This window comes from Rutilus rutilus (genome assembly GCF_951802725.1).
Source record: "Rutilus rutilus genome assembly, chromosome: 9".
NCBI lineage: Eukaryota > Metazoa > Chordata > Actinopteri > Cypriniformes > Leuciscidae > Rutilus > Rutilus rutilus.
Genome location: NC_140223.1, coordinates 29,149,179 through 29,170,227, shown reverse-complemented (window position 1 = coordinate 29,170,227; position 21,049 = coordinate 29,149,179). Strand labels below are relative to the sequence as shown.

The 21,049-nt window shown below is 36.2% G+C and overlaps 1 protein-coding gene across 1 annotated transcript; it reads right to left on the bottom strand.

Annotated features, from left to right (window-relative positions):
• Positions 1-497: 497 nt before the first annotated feature.
• On the bottom strand, positions 498-15,253 carry LOC311296396 (myeloid cell surface antigen CD33). Its single transcript, XM_084418112.1, has 13 exons — positions 15,161-15,253; positions 14,239-14,289; positions 13,655-14,035; positions 13,177-13,473; positions 12,997-13,096; positions 12,173-12,211; positions 7,902-7,934; positions 7,728-7,775; positions 2,332-2,358; positions 1,958-1,999; positions 1,541-1,609; positions 1,357-1,375; positions 498-1,175 (listed from the first exon to the last, which is right to left on the bottom strand). The coding sequence occupies exons 2-13, from the start codon at positions 14,276-14,278 to the stop codon at positions 1,113-1,115; spliced, it is 1,158 nt and encodes a 385-aa protein (XP_084274238.1). The 5' UTR covers positions 14,279-14,289; positions 15,161-15,253; the 3' UTR covers positions 498-1,112.
• Positions 15,254-21,049: the final 5,796 nt, after the last annotated feature.

Below are 21,049 nucleotides of genomic sequence, written 5' to 3'. Positions count from 1 at the left end.
ACAGTTCAACTAAATGTTTCACTGTCTCTCACACATTAAAAAGTATATTAGTACTATATGACTTATTTATGTGCATTAATAATGTTTTTTATTTTTATTTTTTATACCTTTACAATGTACACTCTTAGAAAAAAGGTTCAATGGGGTTATGTAGAACAGAACTCATAATGCCAAAAATGTTCTAAGTAAGTTAAAGGGATAGTTCACCCAAAAATGAAAATTCTGTCATCATTTACTCACCCTCAAGTTGTTTCAAACCTGTAAGAATTTCTTTTTTCTGCTGAACACAAAAGAAGATATTTTGAAAAATGTCTGTAACCAGACAGTTGATGGACCCCATTGACTTCCATAGTATTTATTATTTTTTTTCCTACTATGGAAGTCAATGGGGTCCATCAACTGTTTGGTTACCGACATTTTTCAAAATATCTTCTTTTGTGTTTAGCAGAAAAAAGAAATTCTTACAGGTTTGAAACAACTTGAGGGTGAGTAAATGATGACAGAATTTTCATTTTTGGGTGAACTATCCCTTTAACATCTAAAATGTTTAATGGGTTATTTCAATGGTGATAAAGTATATTTACGAGTGCCTTAATTTCTTTTTTTTATTAATTAAAACTAAGTCCATAAATTATCCTACATTGGGAACCTCTAAAAGGTTCTATGAAGTGCCTGACAGAACCCTATAGAACTTTTTTCTTATAAGAGAGTAACATTGTGTCTACACCAGACGTAAGTGGTGCAATGATGCGACAAAAGACAATCTAACTCATTATAATTAGTTATGTTCTATTTATGACATACTCAAAGCACTTGCAATACTCCCCATAGGAAGGACAAATGTATTTGCAATGGTTGCTTTATCGTGTCCAGTGTTGACAGCTTCTAGCTGCTGTGGTGCGATGTGTCCGGTGTAGAAGCAGTGTAAGCATCATAAGAAAGTATGTAAATACAGTAATATAGTCCTATATGCAAACATGTTTAGGCAGTTAGGCCAGGCTTAAAATGCAACACTCAGTTTTTTTTATTAATATGTCACAGGATTGCCTGCTCTCATGATCTCTGACAGAAGATGTTGAAGTCTACTGTGTTCATTTGGCATGGCATTTTCATCAGATATTTCCATACAAGTTGAGGTCTGCCGTGTTGGTGTAATCATCATCAAAATCATCACCCTTGAAATGAAAGATTTTAAAAACAGAGATATAGGAGTCAGATTAGACAGGCAATAACACATGTCAGATACGCACATGCTATGAATCAAAAGTTATGAGATAAAATATATGATCTACAGGACAAGAAATCAAACACTTAGCAGTTAACATATGTTCACATAAGAATCAATTATATACTCACAGAGTAGCATTTGGCCTTACTGCGGTGAATCATGTGAAGAAAAAAAAAAGATTTTAAAATAAATAAATAATAAAGTGATTAAAGCATTAATCAAACCAATTACTGACAATGGATTTAAGCAACTATGTTTATGTTATGTTATGAATCTATTCAGAGACTGATATTTAGTTCAAATGCTCTGTACCTCTTTGGCGATGGCATACGAGGTTTGTCGAAAGGCTTGTTTCCTGACACTGTGCATACATTGTTTGCCCTGTTAAGATTCAAAAACCTCCATCATACTTAAGTAAAAGATAACATTATATAAATTGACCCTATAGTAAAAGTTGCTCATGACAAAAATACAGGTAGCCTATATTGAAGTAACTGTCCACATCACTTATCAGTTCATGCATTTCCTGAAAAATTAACTCATGACTTTGGCATTGCTATCACCATAATCTACTATTTTACAGAACAAAAACATTTACAAAAACATTTAGTAACATCAGACCTTCACAATTGTATTAATGATACACTATGTTAAATTAAAATTTATAAAATTCACCTTGATGATGATATAATTCAAAAAGAAAATCATACTAAACATGCAGATACTTACCTGTTGTCAGAATTCCTGTCAATTTGATGCCCTTGGCCTCTCCTTTAAAATGTAAAAACAGATATTAGATCAGCAGAACATATATTTCCATGTTTAATTCATTTTTTTTTCAGATGAGAAAACGCTGGCCTTCATAGCTCTTATCCATGTTTTAGATCTATGGTTCCCTCACTTATTTAATTAACATAACTAGTAGCCTACCATAATATGTGTTTTGATGGCATATTAACATTAATTCAATTTGTTCATTAAAAGCTTTTTATTTTGCTAGAAAAATAGAAACCAGGCTCAAATAGAAGCCTATATTATTTGCAAGGACACAAGCAAGATGATTGCCTTAACAGGCTAAAGAGGCAGTGTGTGTGTGTGGATACCTTGAAAATCTACTCCAAATAGACCTCCTAAAAGAGGAACAGAAAAATGCAAATGAGAAAACTGTATCTTGTCATATCTTCATTTAGATTAATGCTTGACATGCCACCCACAACTGCACAGAAAGACCGTGTAGACATTAACTGATACAAGCCACAAAACGGTAGTGAAACTTTTCAATTTAAAAATGAACATGCTGAAGATTCTTCCTCAAAAACAGTGCTGAATATACATGTAAAAAAAAAAAAAAAAAAACCTGTAGCTAGGGGACTTTTTCAATAACTAAAGATAAGTAACACTTACAGCTTCTGACTGCTTGAATTTGTACAATTTAATGATAAAACAATCTTTTCTGCTGTATAAATGGAAAATGACACCAAAAAGTTACAAACATTAATACTGTGTTCATAATACAGCGACATTTACAAGAATAATTGATTCATTCTAGACATGAATCTAGACAAAATGTAAGTGCTAATACTTCTCAAAATTACAAACGAGTCAAAGTTAAAAGCAATTAATGGTGTATTTTATTAAAACAACATTATCAGGTAGGAACTACACACAAATTGAATATAAACTAATAGGTATCATTTTACAATAAGGTTCATTAGTTAATGTATAACTAACATGAACTAACAATGAGCAATACATTTGTTACAGTATTTATTAATCTTTGTTAATGTTAGTTAATTATAATCCAGCTGTTCATTGTTTGTTCATGTTAGTTCACAATGCATTAACTATTGTTAACAAATACAATCTTTTTTAATAATGTATTAAATGTTGAAATTAATATTAACTTAGTATTAGATAATTCAATTAAAAAGATGAATAAATGCTGTAGAAGTATTGTTCATACTTAGTTCATGTTAACTAAGGTAGTTAACTAATGTTAACTAATGAACCTTATTGTAAAGTGTTACCAACTGATCATATGTAAAATAGCACTGCAGTCTTTACTGTATACATTAAATACAGATTAATCATTATTAAAGCTAAAAATATTATTCAGTCAAGAGCAGTGTGTGATTTTCCCTTTTTTTGTTTGTTGGACTGATGACAGACTTCAGCTTGTTTAGGCTGCTTTAAGACATGAAGCGAATCTGACATCCGATTTTCTCCCAACTCTTTACAGTCATTTAAAAAAAATGGGCATTTTGACATCATTTTGCGTGTTTTAGTCGGACTCGGTTCAGCAGCAATAATACACAAAAGAGAATTCAAATCTGTACTGGTGCACTGAGAAGCATGTATGTTGATTACAGAGAGCTACATCACAGACCAGTATTGAATTGAGTTATCTTTTGCATCTTATTATGCTTGAATGGTTTAAAAGCACTTGAATGAATGAGAGTGTGATCATATACTGTAACGCTAGCAAAAGCATGCCAAAAAAAAAAAAAAAAAAAATGGATGCTGCATTAATTGCATTAAATAGGCTATTTTGAATGCGTCAAACAGAAGAAAAATAATAATAGCAATAATTAACACATTAACTAATATATAATGAAGTATTAGATTGTAAAATGTTGGAAACAGATCTGTGTCCTTTCATCAACAGGAAACATCTTTAAACACACTGTACTTCCCCTCTCTACCCCAGTCAGATCCATTTTTTTTCCCTTACTGTAACTAGGGCCATTATTTACTACCAATAGCAAAAAAAAAAAAAAAAAAGAATCCACTGCATACCATATACCATATTTGCATACCATATAACATATTTGTCAATATTCATAATGAATATTTGACAAATTATCTGACAGTGCTGATCTCTACTGAGAAACAGGGAGAAATTGTGAGAAATGTACAACATAAACAAACTTTGATGTTGGCTTGAAAAAGCCGTATGAAAGTTTTAAAGTTTGATAAGCCTTAAATTCAGTGAAGTGGAAAGAGAAACATTGAAAGACATTGTTAGCATGAATTAACATGTTTTAACAAATTGTTAGCATGAATTAGCATGTTTTGCTGCCATTTTTAACAGGTTGCTAGCATGAATTAGAATGTTGCTAGCATGTTTACCATGAATTAGCATGTTGCTCCCATTAATTAACATGTTGGTAGTCTGAATTAGCATGTTGTTAACATGAATTGGCATTTTGCTTGCATGATTTAACATTTTGCTAGCGTGAAATAACATGTTGGTAGTGTGAATTAGCATGCTGTTAGCATGAATTAACATGTTTTGCTAATATGAATTAGCAGATTTGAACACATGATGATAATGTTTCAACATGTTGTTAGCATGAATTAGCATGTTGATAACATTATATAGCATTTTGTTAACAGGAATAAGCATTTTGTTGGCATAAATTAACATGTTGCTAGAATGAATTAGCATGCTGTTGGCGTGAATTAGCATATTGCTAGCAAAAATCTGCATGTTGCAAGCATGTTCTGAGCTAGTTGCTAGGCTTTGCTAGTGATTGATACGTAGTAGATAAAGCTTAAATACTCCAGTTATTGTATTACATTTTTGACACCCTCAATGAATGTCTATACGGGCTTTTTATGATTTTTGATCTTCATTTTTAGGAAAACCATAAGTCGGGTCAGTTTGAAAAGATACAGTAACCCAAGTCAGAAAAGTCTGAAGGTCTGACCTGAGTTTGGAGGCTGTAGAGTTAAAGGGACTATGTGTAGCTTTTTAGGTATTTTATTATCTAAAATCAATATTTTTATTAATAAATATGCCCTCAATGGTGTACAAATACCTATGCCAATGATCAGACTAATCCTCGTAAACGAAGAATTTATTATCTTTATATACACGGGACGGGTAGGTCCACGGAGGCTTCCATGTAGTTCCGCCATCTTGAAAAACTATAATAGCAGAGAGGGACAAAAAGTACTAGGCCAACGCGTTTCCACAACGCGTTTTCGTTCAGAACCAGCGTCACGTGACTGAAGCCAGCAGAAGCGGAGGAGCAGAGCAGTGAGAGGTGCTTGTCACTGCCCCGGCAAGTTTAAAAGGATGCACTGCACGGTTATTTATAAACCGTTCATTCATACATATGCTGAGTCACAGGATGAGTCCTCGTCGTCGAAAAAGTCCAAAATAGACCGTAAAAGGAAACGTGACCGGAGATTACAAAACCAAGGGTTAATGTCGGGATAGCTAATGCAGGAGAAAGCTTTCAAAAGAGACCCTGAAGTTGCCTGCTTTCTTCTCGACAGGTAAGTCAGTGTTACGGTCTTGTTTACAAGCTTTTTTTTTTCATTGCTTGGTTGTGTACTTTATTATATAGACAGTAGAACATTTATAGTTAAAAGTTAAACAGGCTCTTTGATGAATAGCAGCTATTGAGTAAAGTAACGTTAGAGAAGGCTCTGATGATGATGATATCTAACAATACACGTACTTCAAAAAATATAACGAGTAAAGAAGGCATTACTACTAATTACCATAGTTAATGTTTTTCACAGTCAGTAATTCATAATGTAACATTCTTTTTTTCGTTGTTTCAAGTTTCAGTTTGTTTTAAATAACAAACCTGTTCACCCGAAGAAAAACTCGAAGTGCTATTATAAGACATCCTGTCATAGCTTTTTAGTACATAACGGCTACCGTAGATGCAACGCGCATTTGAAAAAGTGAGGCGCTGGAGAGCATTATTCGTTTGAATGCAAAATACAATTTCACCACTAGATGGGAGAAATTCCTACACACAGTCCCTTTAAAGCTCTAGGAGAACATACAGTCAAAATGTCTATTTATTGCCGTAGTATAAATTATGGATTACAGATAGGGGGAGAGTGGGGTGAGTTGTGCCAGTTTTTACTCAAAGTGACTTTAAAGTGAGGCCATGGCAGTAATGCCTTCAACTTAAGGATGTACATATATTTCAGGATGTGGTGCATCCCTGAGAACAATAACTTTGGATCTGAAATAAATTGTTTCAGAAATACAGCTCTTGGAAAAAAAGTGGTCTCATGGCACAACTTGCCCCTGGTGCGGGGGAAGTTGTGCCTTTGGGGGAATACATTGGGGGTAAATTGTGCCAGTGATTTCTGAAGTAAAACAGAACATTTTAATGTTATGAACCATACTGCTATATGAAAGCAAGATAAATTCAATACAAAATTACTAATTTAAGGTTTATTTAGATATTGTCACCCTGGAATACCATAGCATGCGTTTTTCCTACTATGGTCAATTGCATAGGGATTTTGCATTGAACATAACTCTGGATCACAGTGTCATAGAGACAAGGGGGCGGGCTCATTTTACTCAGACGACCAATAAGTCTCTCAGGATCATTGTGAAGCTATGAAGCTACGCCCTAGCAACCATTTAGAGCACCATAGCAACACAATATATGATATTTGTGAATCATTTCAGGCAAAAAGGCTTTGGCAATAGATGCCTGTTGACATAGCGCTGTCTGTCAATTATGTAACATATAAGAATAAAGTGACTAGGCTAATTTCTAAACATCCTATTGTGACATAGGCCACTTAAAAATGGAATAAAACTTCTCTTTAATAACATAGTGCAAACTCAAAACTGAAATCAGTGTTAGCTAAATTAAACAAATAACAGGCAGGCCTAAGTCAAACAATGATGAGGCATGCCCATCTCCTCACTTGTCAAGATTATCCCCTCTGAGAATGTTGGTCTAGGTCAGGGGTGTCCAAACTCGGTCCTGGAGGGCCACTGTCCTGCAGAGTTTAGCTCCAACCCCAATTAAACACACCTGAACCAGATAATCAAGTCCTAGTAAGATCTTGATTATCTGGTTCAGGTGTGTTTAATTGGGGTTGGAGCTAAACTCTGCAGGACAGTGGCCCTCCAGGACCGAGTTTGGACACCCCTGGTCTAGGTGGTCTGGATCTGGCACAACTTAACCCAGGCCCTTTGGCACAAATCACCCCGGACCCACAAGTTTGAAAAACTAGCATGATCCAGCAGTTAAGAGCTAACATCATGCTAACTGTATAGACTCATTGTGTAGCCTACTAAAGCATTAAAACATGTGTGAAATGTTTTCAAACTTGTCTATAATTGTTCAGACACTACAATCAAAAAACCTTAATCATAGAAATTTTACTTTGAAAGGGAAAAAACTGTTTTTTGCACTAAAATATGCTTAACTCTTATGCCATGTGTCTCTCTTCTTTGGAGGACGAGTAAAAGTGATTGCTTTTCAAAATGATGTGGTCACATGACCAATTTCTTCTATGGTTTTCCAGAAACAAGGGTGGAACTACTTCCCCCCCTGGCACAAATCACCCCACTCTCCCCCTATCCAACCCCACACCTCAAATTCCTGCTGAATAACTCAGTCTCTATTCATAAAAACAACTCTATACCATAACTATAATCCAAATCAAATCACAGATTCAGTAGATGATTTTCACTAGAGGACATTAGAAGCTGTTGTATACTTGCCTCTGCTCTCTGCCACCAGGACCACTGCTGCCTTCACCTGAACGAAACCTGGTGATCACACACACGCACACAAAGTCAAGGATTTAATTGAGATCAAGTTCATTCATAACTGATGGAGGTTGATGAATTATCCAATGCAGATGTTAAAAATAGATTTGAAAGTATACTAATTACCTGCGAGACATTCTTGATAGTCGATTCCATATTCTAAAAAAACATTTAAAACTTAAGATTATCATCTTTAGTATACCAATTATGATGACTTTTTAATTTCAGTTACATTGTTTACTAATGGGTTATTATTGTTATATTTTAACATATTCTAATTAGTAAGTGTATTATTAGATTGGAAACAGATCTGTGTGCTTTTATCAGCAGGAAGCATCTTTAAACACAATGTACTTCCCCTCTCCAACCCAGTCAGATCAGACATACAGTTTAACCGCTCTTTATTTTTTCATAACAGAAAAAGAAAAAGAAAGCTAAAATATTAATATGGAGTAGTCCAGTATTTTGTAGAGGGGGGTGAAAATGTGAAAATGACCATTTTCACCTGAGATTTGGAGCCAAATTGAAGGGGGGTAGAAATGACTTTAGAAAGATTGAGCATTATTTTATTATTTTATTTTTACCAGGAGATTAGTAGTCTATTAGTAAAATCTGTTGACTTTAGCAATCTTTGTTGCACTATATGCCAATGGCGACAGTTCAAAAATGTGAAAAGGCACTTCTTGTGTTTTTTTTTCACCAAAGTCTGCATACCTGTTACTGAAGACGTATTAAATATATCTTAATACCCTTTTAGATTTTGGTTCTTAAACTTTTCTTTTGGTATATTTTGGTTCTATTCAAGTCATCTCGTATAGATCGTATTTACGAGTTGAACGCACTTGAACGACACCACAATGTCGTAAATACCAGTGGGGAGCTCGGGATTTTCTCTAAGCTCCGATCTTTACGAGTTGGGGGCGTGTCAGTGATTAACATGGCGGAATACACAATACGTAAAGGTATTTAGCTGTGATATTGTCAGGCTTTTCTATTAACAGCTCAGTTAGCTAATCGCCAACACAGAATATGATAGTATTATAATATAACAATGCAACATGTAACAATGTGTTGGCAGTGGCTTCATAAATTAATTAAAAACATAAAAATACAAAGTACACCTGATGCACATTTCTTTGTTCTTCATTTTCTAGAACAAGAGTTTAAGAACCATACTGTATTTTTGTGTAATTAATTAAGAGAAAGTACTCCGCCATTTTGCTCCGACGAAAGTGACTTGAACGCACATGCCGTTATAAGCACGACTTCCCACCTCGTACGTACGAACTTCCCAGGAGGACTTGAACGCACCATTAATCCTTAATGCCCTATATGCTTAATTTCCAGAGATCTAGGGATTTCAATGTGGCTCCATGAGTAATTTGTTAAATTTCCAGGGGTCAAAAACCAAATATGGGTCACTTTGCATACAGCTGATAATTATTTCTTCTAAAGTGAAATGACTGAAAAGAACAAATAATGTTAAAACTAGAAATGTATCTTGTTTCCCTTTGTCAAACAATTGTATAGAACATTCCTGTCTGACTACCATATTGTTTTTCCTTTGACTTACTTGTCTGTAAGTCAAGAAGTATTAAAGATATCTTAATATCATTTAAGATACTGGCTAATAATAAACTTCTCTTTTGGTATTTTAATCTTAAAGGGTTAGTTCACCCAAAAATGAAAATTATGTCATTAATGACTCACCCTCATGTCGTTCCAAGCCCGTAAGACCTCCGTTCATCTTCGGAACACAGTTTAAGATATTTTAGATTTAGTCCGAGAGCTTTCTGTTCCTCCATTGAAAGTCAATGGACGGCATACTGTTCACGCCCAGAAAGCCAATACAGACATCATCAAAGTAGTCCATGTGACATCAGTGGCTCGATCTTAAGTTTATCAAGCGACGAGAATACTTTTTGTGCGCAAAAAGTAAACAAAAATAACGACTTTATTCCACTATTCATTTCCTTCTCTCTAGGTCTCGAGCTATTTCACGTAGTGTAACTGCGTAGCGCGTCTGTGTTGTACGTCACACGCATCACACATGACCAGCGTCGGCCAATAGTGAGCCTACGTGTGACGTACAACACAGACGTGCTACGCAGTTACACTACGTGAAATAGCTCGAGACCCAGAGAGAAGGAAATGAATAGTGGAATAAAGTCGTTATTTTTGTTTACTTTTTGCGCACAAAAAGTATTCTCGTCGCTTGATAAACTTAAGATCGAGCCACTGATGTCACATGGACTACTTTGATGATGTCTGTATTGGCTTTCTGGACGTGAACAGTAGCCTATGCCGTCCATTGACTTTCAATGGAGGAACAGAAAGCTCTCGGACTAAATCTAAAATATCTTAAACTGTGTTCCGAAGATGAACGGAGGTCTTACGGGCTTGGAACGACATGAGGGTGAGTCATTAATGACATAATTTTCATTTTTGGGTGAACTAACCCTTTAAAGGGCCTATAGATAGATTTACGATGACGTCACATTTCTCCCGCAACTCCTTACGGCGCCATCTTGTGTGTCAAGTGGATCAAGCGTTTGTGTTACGGAGCATGATAATATCCTGAATCGGCATTATTCTGAACATGAAAATCATACGATTATTCTCCGTGTGGCTGGAGTCAATGTTCAGTGCTGCTCTTGTGAACATTTAGAGGTTTTGTGCTCTGGAGATGTGACACTTTATCTAATCATTTCCAAGATGGGCTAGCTAAATGCGCTAACGTTAGCTCTCATCGGCTGTCAAATCGCTGTAACGTTACCCAGGCGACTACTATCGACACAGCCCTTGAGAGGTGTTGGCTGGGCAGAAGCACACTCTGACGATTGTCCACCTTCATCACTTTCTCTGTGGCCACATCAGCTGGTCGAGCCAGAGGCAGAGGCTACACCTGGAGCACATCGTTCCGTGCCTCTGCTCTCCATCTCTCTCCTACACTAAATTAGTTCGGACAACTTTGGAGCGTTGTGTTGTTGTTGTTTTTTTACCCAGATGGTGTTGTCTTGACACTGAGTCTAAATGTACCGTATAATAAGGGCTGTGCAGATATCAGCCGACTGTCTACAGCGATGTGAACCGTCAATGCAGGGCTCCAGACTAACTTTTCCACGAGGGAGAGAGAGCAAGACAGCGCTTAGTTTGGAGATGGTGAAGTCTTGTTTACACTTTCGCCTGGCTCCGAAGAGAGAGGGAGTGCGCGCGCGTGACCGGCTCTCTCTCTCTTTCTGCTCGTTCTTTCAGTTAAACATGCGCCCAGTTCATCTACATTACTCACCGATCAAATAAGACTTTGGCGGGACAAAAATTCACTTTGGCGGGCGCTAAAACAAGTTCAATGCAGGAGAATTCATGCGTGAATTTAACTGAGTAGTACATGACCATGCACTCGGACAAATATGCGACCACATAAAATTTTAACTCGCACATTCTAACAAAATAATTGTATGCTTCCAGATACTTTCTTCCTCTTAATTCGTCAAAAGTGTATACTAACGGTGCCATTTCCTGAATATCGGGGTACGCCGCAGGATTACATAACCAGTCCTCTTTCGACATTGTGTAAGGATCCTTTCCATCGATATAACTCAATTTCTCATCATATCTTGCCTTGCAAACATCGTCTAATGTGTCCCTGTAAATAACCTTCACCTTGTCGCCAGGTTTGGAGGAATTTGTCATCGTTATATCAACACAAAAGAGTCAAAAATACTTTATATTAACTGGCTTTCTATTAATGCAGCACAGTGAATGAGCCGTGTCTCCCAGTGGCTTACTGACAGCTTTGACACACAACATGGCGGCGCGCCGCAGAGGATAATGGGTAATTCGAGAAACGGAAACCCATCTATATGGTTCAGTCCCAGAGATATGGGGATCTCAGTGTGACTATGTTCACATTGTTGAATTTGACTTATTCTCAAAGGTTGAAAACCAAATGAGGGTCACTTTGCATGTAGCTAATAATTATTGTATTTTAAGATACAAAAAACATTGAAAGTATCGAATATACTAGTTACATTTCTCTGGTGGTGCCAGAGGTTAGGTTTTTACATCTGAATTGTTTATTTATGGACCTAAATATATGAAGTAAGAGGGAGTATAATAAGAGGGAGATTTATCATATACTCAATTTCATTTTCGGACAGGAAAAGTTAGCTGTTTAGCTGTCTCATAAAAGCAAATTAAGTTGTATGGGACGAACAGATGTGGTACTGATTTATGAGGGTTTGATGAAGTCTATATGTATATATGCCACAAGTTTTTCAGCTTTTGAGAGTACACTACTATAGATAACTCAAAGTCCACAAACTTAAAGCCACAAATTGTAAAATCAGACTGAGTCACTATTAATGTTCCGAGGTAAAATTGCTGTTAATACTCACCCATTGTCGTTTCTGGATTGGAGATCTGCAATGCGCTTCCTGGGAAAGATTTTAGTGATTTAAAACAAAATATTACTGAAAGATACCAGAATGTCTTAATGCAGTGTTTCTCAACTCTCCAATGTCTTCAGGACCCAGCTACCAAATTAAAACACATGAGTCAACTCATCAGCTTCTTGGTGTGTTAAACAGGGAGACATCTAAATCATTCTGGCATGTGGGTCCCAAGGACTGGAGTTGAGTAATACTGTCATAATGCATTCTCAAATGCTCACAAATAAGTGCGGGGTTTTAAAAGAATAAGAAAAAGTCCTGCAACAATTTGTACATAAAAGTTTTTTTTTTTTTTTTTCTGGGTGCATAGATTCAGTTTACAAAACATGAAAAATCAAAATTCAAACAAATTCAAAATTTGTATTTTACTGAAGACTCACAGACAGTGACAACAGAATACTAAAAAGCACTAACAAAAAAGTGACTGTGTACAAAAAGCAAAGCAAAAAACAAAACTTTCAGTTCGTCTTTGAATATCTTCAGTGCTTATATCTTAAAAACATTAGACAACTGCTTATTTTGTCACTTCTGAAGATCTTCAGTAAAATTCTACTTTTCAATGTATCTTGAACTTTGAATTTGTTTGGTGTGCGGTTTCCTTTTTGTGTGTGTGTGTGTGTGTGTGTGTGTGTGTGTGTGTGTGTGTGTGTGTGTTAAAATAAACCAATTATACATAAAATGAGGTAATTTACACAAATATCAAATGTTTTTAGGAATGCATTTCTTGTTATTAGTCAATGATCTTATGCTTAAATCAGATCCAGACTCACTTGTATCTCTTGACAACGAAGAAACACAGTAATCCAACCAAAAGAGCAGCTCCAAGACCAGAGATGGTTGGTATGAGAATGTGGCTGAGAGTTGCTTGTTCTGGTAAAAAAACAAATCACTTAATTACAAAAAATTATCACTTATAACAATATATACACAGTATAGTTTTATTGTTATACCTTTCACAAAGATTTGGTGAGTGGCTTGCATTTCACCCTCAACACTCCCGTGGTACTTGACTGTGCATGTGACAGAGGAGTGATCATCCTCTTTTGTTGGCGTGAAGGTAAGGAGAGACTCTGCTTCCCAATTTCCATGACCAATGTCCTTGTAGATCATGATGGTTTTTCCAGTGTGGTTCCAGCTGAGAGTGGGCTGATGGGACGGACAGGTGTGACGGACGGAGCATTTGAAGGTTGCAGGTTGACCCTCTTCTACAGACGTCTCAGCCAGCAACTCTGGTTTTGATGCTTTCTCTGTACATATATTTTGAATGACAGAAGACATATTTCCCATAGTAAAAACTAGCTTATTTACTAATTATTTTGTCACAAAAACATAAATTGGAATCTTTCCATTTTTTTTTTTTTTTTTGTATGTTTTCTTGTTTTGTATCCTATTGTAAATTACAGGTTGACAGCTCAAATGCACACTTACCAATCATTTTAATTGTCACACAGTTACCCACAAAGGAGTACTTGTCTTTTTTAGACGTCTCTAATTCCACCCTGAAACAGTACGGGCCGTTGTCATGGTTTTTGACATCATCAATCTCCAAGGAGCAGTTTAATTTACCCAGTGAACCAATCAGTTTTGTACGACCCTTGAAATTGTCTAGAACCCTTGTAGGATCATTGTTATAGATGTAATCCTCCCATTTGTTGTTCATGTGCCACATGCCTTTAATACGACTGGAGGGCTGTTCTTGAGCAGGGTATTTGAATGTACAGGGCAACACGACACAAGATGAGACCAGAGCATCCATTTTAGACTCTACCTCCACCTTCCAAACATCACCAAACACGACAGCACAAAGAACTGCAAAATATTAACAAAAAAGTGAAAGTTAATAAACTTGTTTTTTTTAAATGAACAATTAAATTATTAATATATATATATATATATATATATATATATATATATATATAGGCCTATATATATATATATATATTTTTTTTTTTTTATAATCTCACAAATTAAATTTAATCATTTATTTATAATGTATGGAAAAAATGTCATACCCTGAAGCCAGCAGAGAAGAACTCGTGCCCGTACACCCATGCTGGACTGGACTGAAGAGGAAAAACATAGCAATTGATCAAAAAATTGTACTGATTACTGCATTCAACAATCTTTATCTAAGGCACTGGATAGGCTTCAATTATAGTGTTCATATATACATATATATATATATATATATATTATCAACCTGATAGTTCTCAGGAGATAAAAAATGGAAACAAAAATGTATAATTAATTGATCATATTTATGCAAGTGAATCCGAAGACAAGGTTGTTGGACAATGATATTTGTTGATAAAGGAATAACAAATTGAATCAATGATTACTTGAAGCAAATGCAAAGGCTTCAATATGAAATTCAGAGAGTCAAGCAGAAGAGAACGATGCACAAGTCTAACATTTTTCTAATCATGACATTTGCCTGTGCTTACTAGTTCACAATCACAAGCAACAGTACGGACAAACTGAAAAAAAGTTAAGATAGATGGGCCTCGCTTAGGAGGTGAAGCAAGGTTTTTTTTTTTTTTTTTTTTTTTTTTGAGGTTAATACGACCTGTTTTTAGTTCTCTATACTATAAGAGCAAAATGACCTTTACATCTGCAAAATAAAAATAAAATAAAAAATAATATTGTGCTACATATGCATCTAATATGAATCATATAAAACATCTTGCAATGATCAGTCAAATATGAAATAAATAATAATGGAAATTAACTTACATATTGACAGAATAACATATTAAATATATGAAGTAATACAAGGCAATAACTCTTTTTATGTATATTTGGAATTTTCTCATTCATCACGTAAAATTTAATATTCACAGACATTTGTTTTTAGATCGAAATATTATCACCATGCTTCTAATCATGATGATTTATCGATGATAATATGTATATATAAAAAGAAAGGGAGCCTACCTTATTTTTCAGTGTGTGACTGGTGTGCCTTTACTGACTGAAAGACTGACTGAATTCTAATGCAAACCAGAGATATACACTACCTAAAAAAAACAACAGGAAGTATATTGTTCCCCACAGATTTCTGAGAATTCATTAAGACCTTTATTTCATTTCTCATTTTCTCATGCATCCCTTGTCAGATTCTGAGCATCAGGGCAAAGTTCATACGAAGAAGAGAATGATTGTTTATGACTTGATCAAAACCAAACAGCAACTTGCATCTTTAGGTGGGTTCACCAACTAAGCAGAATTTCTCCATAAATTTTTATCTGGCATCTAGAGCCAGTCAACACTGAATCTTCTCTGACATTCAAACCCAATCATGTTAAGTCCTCTGGCAGTCCAAGAGACAGAGAAACAGCAGGAATCAGGAGATGAAGTGGTAAAAATTAGCAGACTTTGTCTGCCCAGAACAGATTTAACAAGTTATCTTATACAATGGAAAATTACTGGTTCACAAAATTGTCCTGTGATGTTAAAAACCTTGAAGTGGAGAGAAAAAAAGAAATTGTGAAAATATATTATTTTTTTATTTAGCAAACATGTAACCCCTTAGATCATGGATGAAAAAGACAATTTATAACTAATACAGCTGCAGTGTGTGATTTTTAGCGGCATCTAGTGGTGAGGTTGTGAATTGCAACCAACAGGAAGTGATGTCGTCGTCTGAGACAGCAGAGACAGTTAAGCAATGAGGTTTCTTTACAAAGATAAATTAAGAAATTATGTTTACTTAATTATTCAGTAAAAAATAATTATTGTGAATATTATTGTTACTTGTTCATCATTGTGTCAGTGTTTTATTCGCTGACATAAGCTTGCGTCTTTGCACGAAGAACAACATAGTGACATTTCAATGTAAGGGGACCCGCAGTGTATGTAGATATAGAAATGGCTCATTCTGCAGTTATAAAAACATAAAGGTTCATCAAAGTCTTTATACACCTAAAACATAGTTATGTAGGGTGAATACTGGTAAAGTGGGACACTTTCTGATAATTTACCTTCTGCATAATGTTTTATTATGATCCAAATATCGTAGCCCCTCATATGATACTATTCTAAATAGCTTAAGCGCTCTACTCTACTATACAGAATAAAAAAGAAAGAAACATTAAACACAGGATGGATGACTCTTCCTCAAACACACATGGACCCCAAACCACATTTTTCCAGGCGCTACTGTCAAACTGGGACACCTTTATTGGCAAACTGGGACACTTCAAACATTAAATTGTTATTCAAATGTAGGCCCAATGAATGAAATACACAATAACAATATAAACAACAATAATAAAAATCACTTTTTTTAAGGAGGGGTGCAGGTACAGCAGATTCTTTCCACCCCTCCCTCCCTCGCCTGTCCACAATATTTTGTATTGGGCTTAGTTTATTTCATATAAATTAAAAAAATTGAAATCTTCATAAACATTTCTTCTTATAGGCTAATTGTATTCCACACAGGCTAAGTTTCATTCCTTTTTGTTGAAAAGTTTTTTGCAAAAATTGCAAATGTCCCAGCCATCCAAGCTTGTGGCCTCCATCTTTCTTGTTTTTTTTTGTTTTTTTTGGGGGGGGGATTGGCATTGTTTTTGCCAATCTTGCAGATGTAAATGCAGACATCAAATAGGCATCTCCGAGATGTACTTGTGCCATCAGGGTAGAGATTTCTCGCTATACTTTGATGGGCCACTGCGGCCAGTTTATGGAAATAAAACCGGAAACCAAAAAGTAAATTTATTGACAACAAACTTGATTTTTCCCGTTACGTCGCCATAACTAAAAGCGGTAGTTTTAACGTTTTAAAAAGCCCATTTAAACTCCATATACTGTAAATAAGTATGTTTGTGATAATGAAAATGAGAAATCACCTTAAAAAGTTTAAGGCTATAGGCATCATAATTTTAAAGGAAATGTTTGAAAAAAGAATATGGCTTGTAACCAAATATAAAACGAGATGAATGTTTTTTTTTTATTTATTGTTATGTTCATGCATAGTGGCTAGGTGAAAACTTATAAAAACCAGCATAATCTGGTGTAGCTGGTTTCAGTTGTCTTAAGGTTGCCAGCAAGCCAGGCGTTTTCATTCAGTTTCATTTCTATGATCTTTTGAGTAACATATGACCTGATATAAAACCAATGCATTGTACAATTCAATGAAATATTAGCAAACATGTATTTGCATAATTGTAAGGAGTTATTTTATAGTTATTCTTGATCTAAGCTTTTTGATCAAGTAAATGTTGAATAAATCAATCTTTGAAAGATAAGATGCAATCAGTGTTTAGACGGAGCTTATTGAATCAACATCAGTTCAGTTAGATAGCCTACTATCAAGGGTTGTGAGAATAATGTTTCATCACTGACCAAGGATCTGAGAATCCATTGTGGTCAGTAATCCTATTTCTCATCTAATTTCCACAATCCATTCAAAGAACAGAAACACCTATCTAACACATAGCTGTTCATACCACTCACTGAGAGCTGAGACAGGAAGTTTAGTATAAACAGCGGGCACTCATCATATTTAAATCCAAATCGGATTTCAAACCAAATGAGACCCGGTCAAAATCAACTCAGGTAAAGTCATTAAATACTTTTCTTTTTTTTTACTTTTGCATGTAATGTGTCTGTGAACATAGTGAATGGTTTATGCATGTAGGCTACAGGTTTTATAATTATTGTGCTAGAAAGTACATAAACTTAACTTAAATTTAAATAATAATACTTTTACTGTCTTCATTTTTATTTTTTATTTTTTCAGTGCATCACATCTCACAATATATCATGGGCAATGGAATATCAAGGCCTCTGTTGACCCAGGACCCAGGAAGAAACATTTGGAGAAATGAAAAGCTCACTAAGGATTTCCCAGACGACAAAATCCCTTACAAGGACGCCCTGAGGAAAAACAAGAATTGGAAAGTACTGTCGAAGAAAGACTTCAGTGTGGCAAAACTAAACCTTACAAGAGGGAATCACATCCGTTACTACCATCTGCTGTCAGCACTGGAGCCTGAGCAGGAACAATTTTCAGTGCAGAACTGGGAAATATGCAACCCTGTCTTTGTGGAGGAGAACAATCCATAAAGCAATGTGTATACTGACTTCTAGTGGAGAATGTCAGGATCTCTTGAAACTGTAGCTTTGTGTGATTTATAACATAGTCTGTTTCTTTAAATCATTCCAGGGTAGTTCCTGTTTGTCCTTGAAATGTAACTTCCCCTTTTTTTCATTTTCAGTGCAGTAGCCATGCATTTTGATGAACTGCATTACTGTAAATTATGTCTGTCACAAGGCCAAAGCAGAATTTCAAATATGCAGCTGTTGTATAAAACTATTACATCAAATAATCTCTAAGTATACTGTGAATAAAATATAATCTTAAAAAGATTAATAAAATGGTTCGAGTTACATAAACCATGTATCTGCATACAAATGATGCTAGAATCTAACTTTCCTGATGCCAATGTGATTTTAGTTCTAAAAAGATAATGTATCTTTTTTTGCATAAAACTTTCTTTAAAAAAAGTCACTTGTTTGATATTTTGTTATAATACATAAACAATTCTTGACATCTTTAGTGTTAACAATACTATTACAGTCAATTTTAAATGTACAACAAAAATAAAAATTTAAAGATTTTAGACTCTAATATATTCCGTTTCTTTTACACAGTATCTCAAACACAGGAGACAGTGGAGATGGTGATAAATAGAGGTCATGATCAAATTGATAACTAAACCTTACAAAGTTTGTTTTAGCGGTCGAGATGTTTAGTAATTAACCGACACATAATGATAGTGAAGTGTCACTTTGTCCAAGTAAAAGGTCATCCCTATGAATATCATTTGCTAAAGTCAGAATTATAACCCACATGAAGAGGTCAAGTTCATGCCACATAGTGGTCACAGTCAGGCCACTAGTGGTGCATATTGACAAAAAAAAAAAAAAACATGATACGCATTGGTTTTGACGACTTCTTTATTCTCTTAAAAGCAGAACCTCCGGTTTAGGCTCAAAATATGGTACGCATGTGATTTTTCTTTGAATCTCTGATTAGTGAGCATCACTATTACTATTGCTCATATAGGGTTATATATCATATATATCTCAAGTAGGGTTTCATCAGACTCTTAGTATTAAATTGTGGTGTGTAATTGCATCCACAGCAAACAAAACAGTGTAAAATACCACCAATGTACACAGAAAGACTTAATCCACCCCCTAGAAACCACCTGAAATACCCTAGCAGCCACCGCGATACATTAACATCACTCAAAGCATCTTAAAAACTGCATGAAAATGCAGAAGCCACAATCTAGCAAGCACTTTAACACCAATACAGCGAGTCTTCAACAGGAAAACACCCTCTCACATCTTATGTGAGAAGCTAGTTGATCTACTCATCTCTCACTGGTATTTCTCTTTCACTCAGTGGATCTTAAAGGTTAAAGGTAGGGTAGGCACTTTTTTCATGAACACTTAATATTATTCTGGTTGAAACTGTCTTCACACCCAGATAGCAATCAATAATAAAAGTGGTCTAAATAAAACGTACTCGGTTACTAACGTAACCTCGGTTCTCTCTAGAAGAGGGAACGAGTACTGCGTTTTTGTAGAAAACGCTACGGGAAAAGTCTCTTTTCACGAAATACTGAAGCAAAAAATTATCCTTAATTTTCATAAATGTAAAACGCGTTGCGGCAGTGCTAAGCTATGGCGAGACGGCTTGCTCGCTCATTGGCTGCTCTGCGGCAACTGCATAAGCCTATCGAGCGAGGCCTGAGGTGACGTCAGGCCAATGAGGACGCTTCGCGCCCTCCTAGCCATTTCCCGCCGAGACGGGTGTGGCTAGCCTCTATATAAGGAGCTCGAGAAGGCTTATTCACTTGATTTTCATCGCCGAAGCGAACCAGAGTGAACCGTACGCACGGCAGAGAACGCAGTACTCGTTCCCTCTTCTAGAGAGAACCGAGGTTACGTTAGTAACCGAGTACGTTCTCTTACGAGAGTCCTCTCGTACTGCGTTTTTGTAGAAAACGCTACGGGAACCCCTTGTAAAACGCCGTGCGTGCTGGGATAAAGACACCGATCACTGGAAGCTAACCAGGTGTACAGTGCATAATCACCAGATAGACTCAAAGGGCCTGGGATTAAGGGAGGGGAACCTTAATTCCTTATATTGTAACGTCCGCGGACGTAAAACATGACCTCACAGAGAGAGTCTAGAGACAAGAGGGGATTCCTCTGTCCTTATATGGTTGCGTCAGCAGACGCGAATATGACATCACATAGACAGGGTGGGGGAGCCTGAACTAAATGTGAGAAATGTGGGTCTTACACAGTTCTGCCCATAAGACAGTCGGCAGCGCGTTGCGCATGCGATTTCAGTGTTCTAGTTAGACAGCTGAATCAGCTATACCGATAGTAGCTTAGCCTGTAAGGCGGGAACCTCTAGGTTGTAAAACCTGATAAATGTAGACGGCGAGGCCCAGCCCGCCGCCGTACATATATCCTGTAAGGAAATCCCGCTGGACCAAGCCCACGAGGAGGCAACGCCCCTCGTGGAGTGCGCTCTAACTCCCAACGGGCACTGGAGGCCCTTGGTAGTATAAGCCAGCGCTATGGCGTCAACTATCCATCTGGATAAGCTCTGTTTCGACACAGCCATTCCCTTGGAACGTCCACTGAACGAGACAAAGAGCTGCTCAGTCTGTCTGAAGACAGCCGAGCGGGACACGTAAGCTCTTAGAGCCCGAATGGGGCAAAGAAAACTTGAGTCCCCTTCCTCACTTGATCCCGGCAGGGCAGACAGGGAGATAACCTGAGCCCGAAACGGTGTGT

Coding starts and splice junctions, on each gene's coding strand:
- LOC311296396 (XM_084418112.1), bottom strand. CDS start 14,278: ATGGGTGTACGGGCACGAGTTCTTCTCTGCTGGCTTCAGG. Junction 12,212..12,996: donor TTCGTTGTCAAGAGATACAA/GTGAGTCTGGAT, acceptor AATCTTTCCCAG/GAAGCGCATTGCAGATCTCC. Junction 1,610..1,957: donor GACAGGAATTCTGACAACAG/GTAAGTATCTGC, acceptor GAATCTTAACAG/GGCAAACAATGTATGCACAG.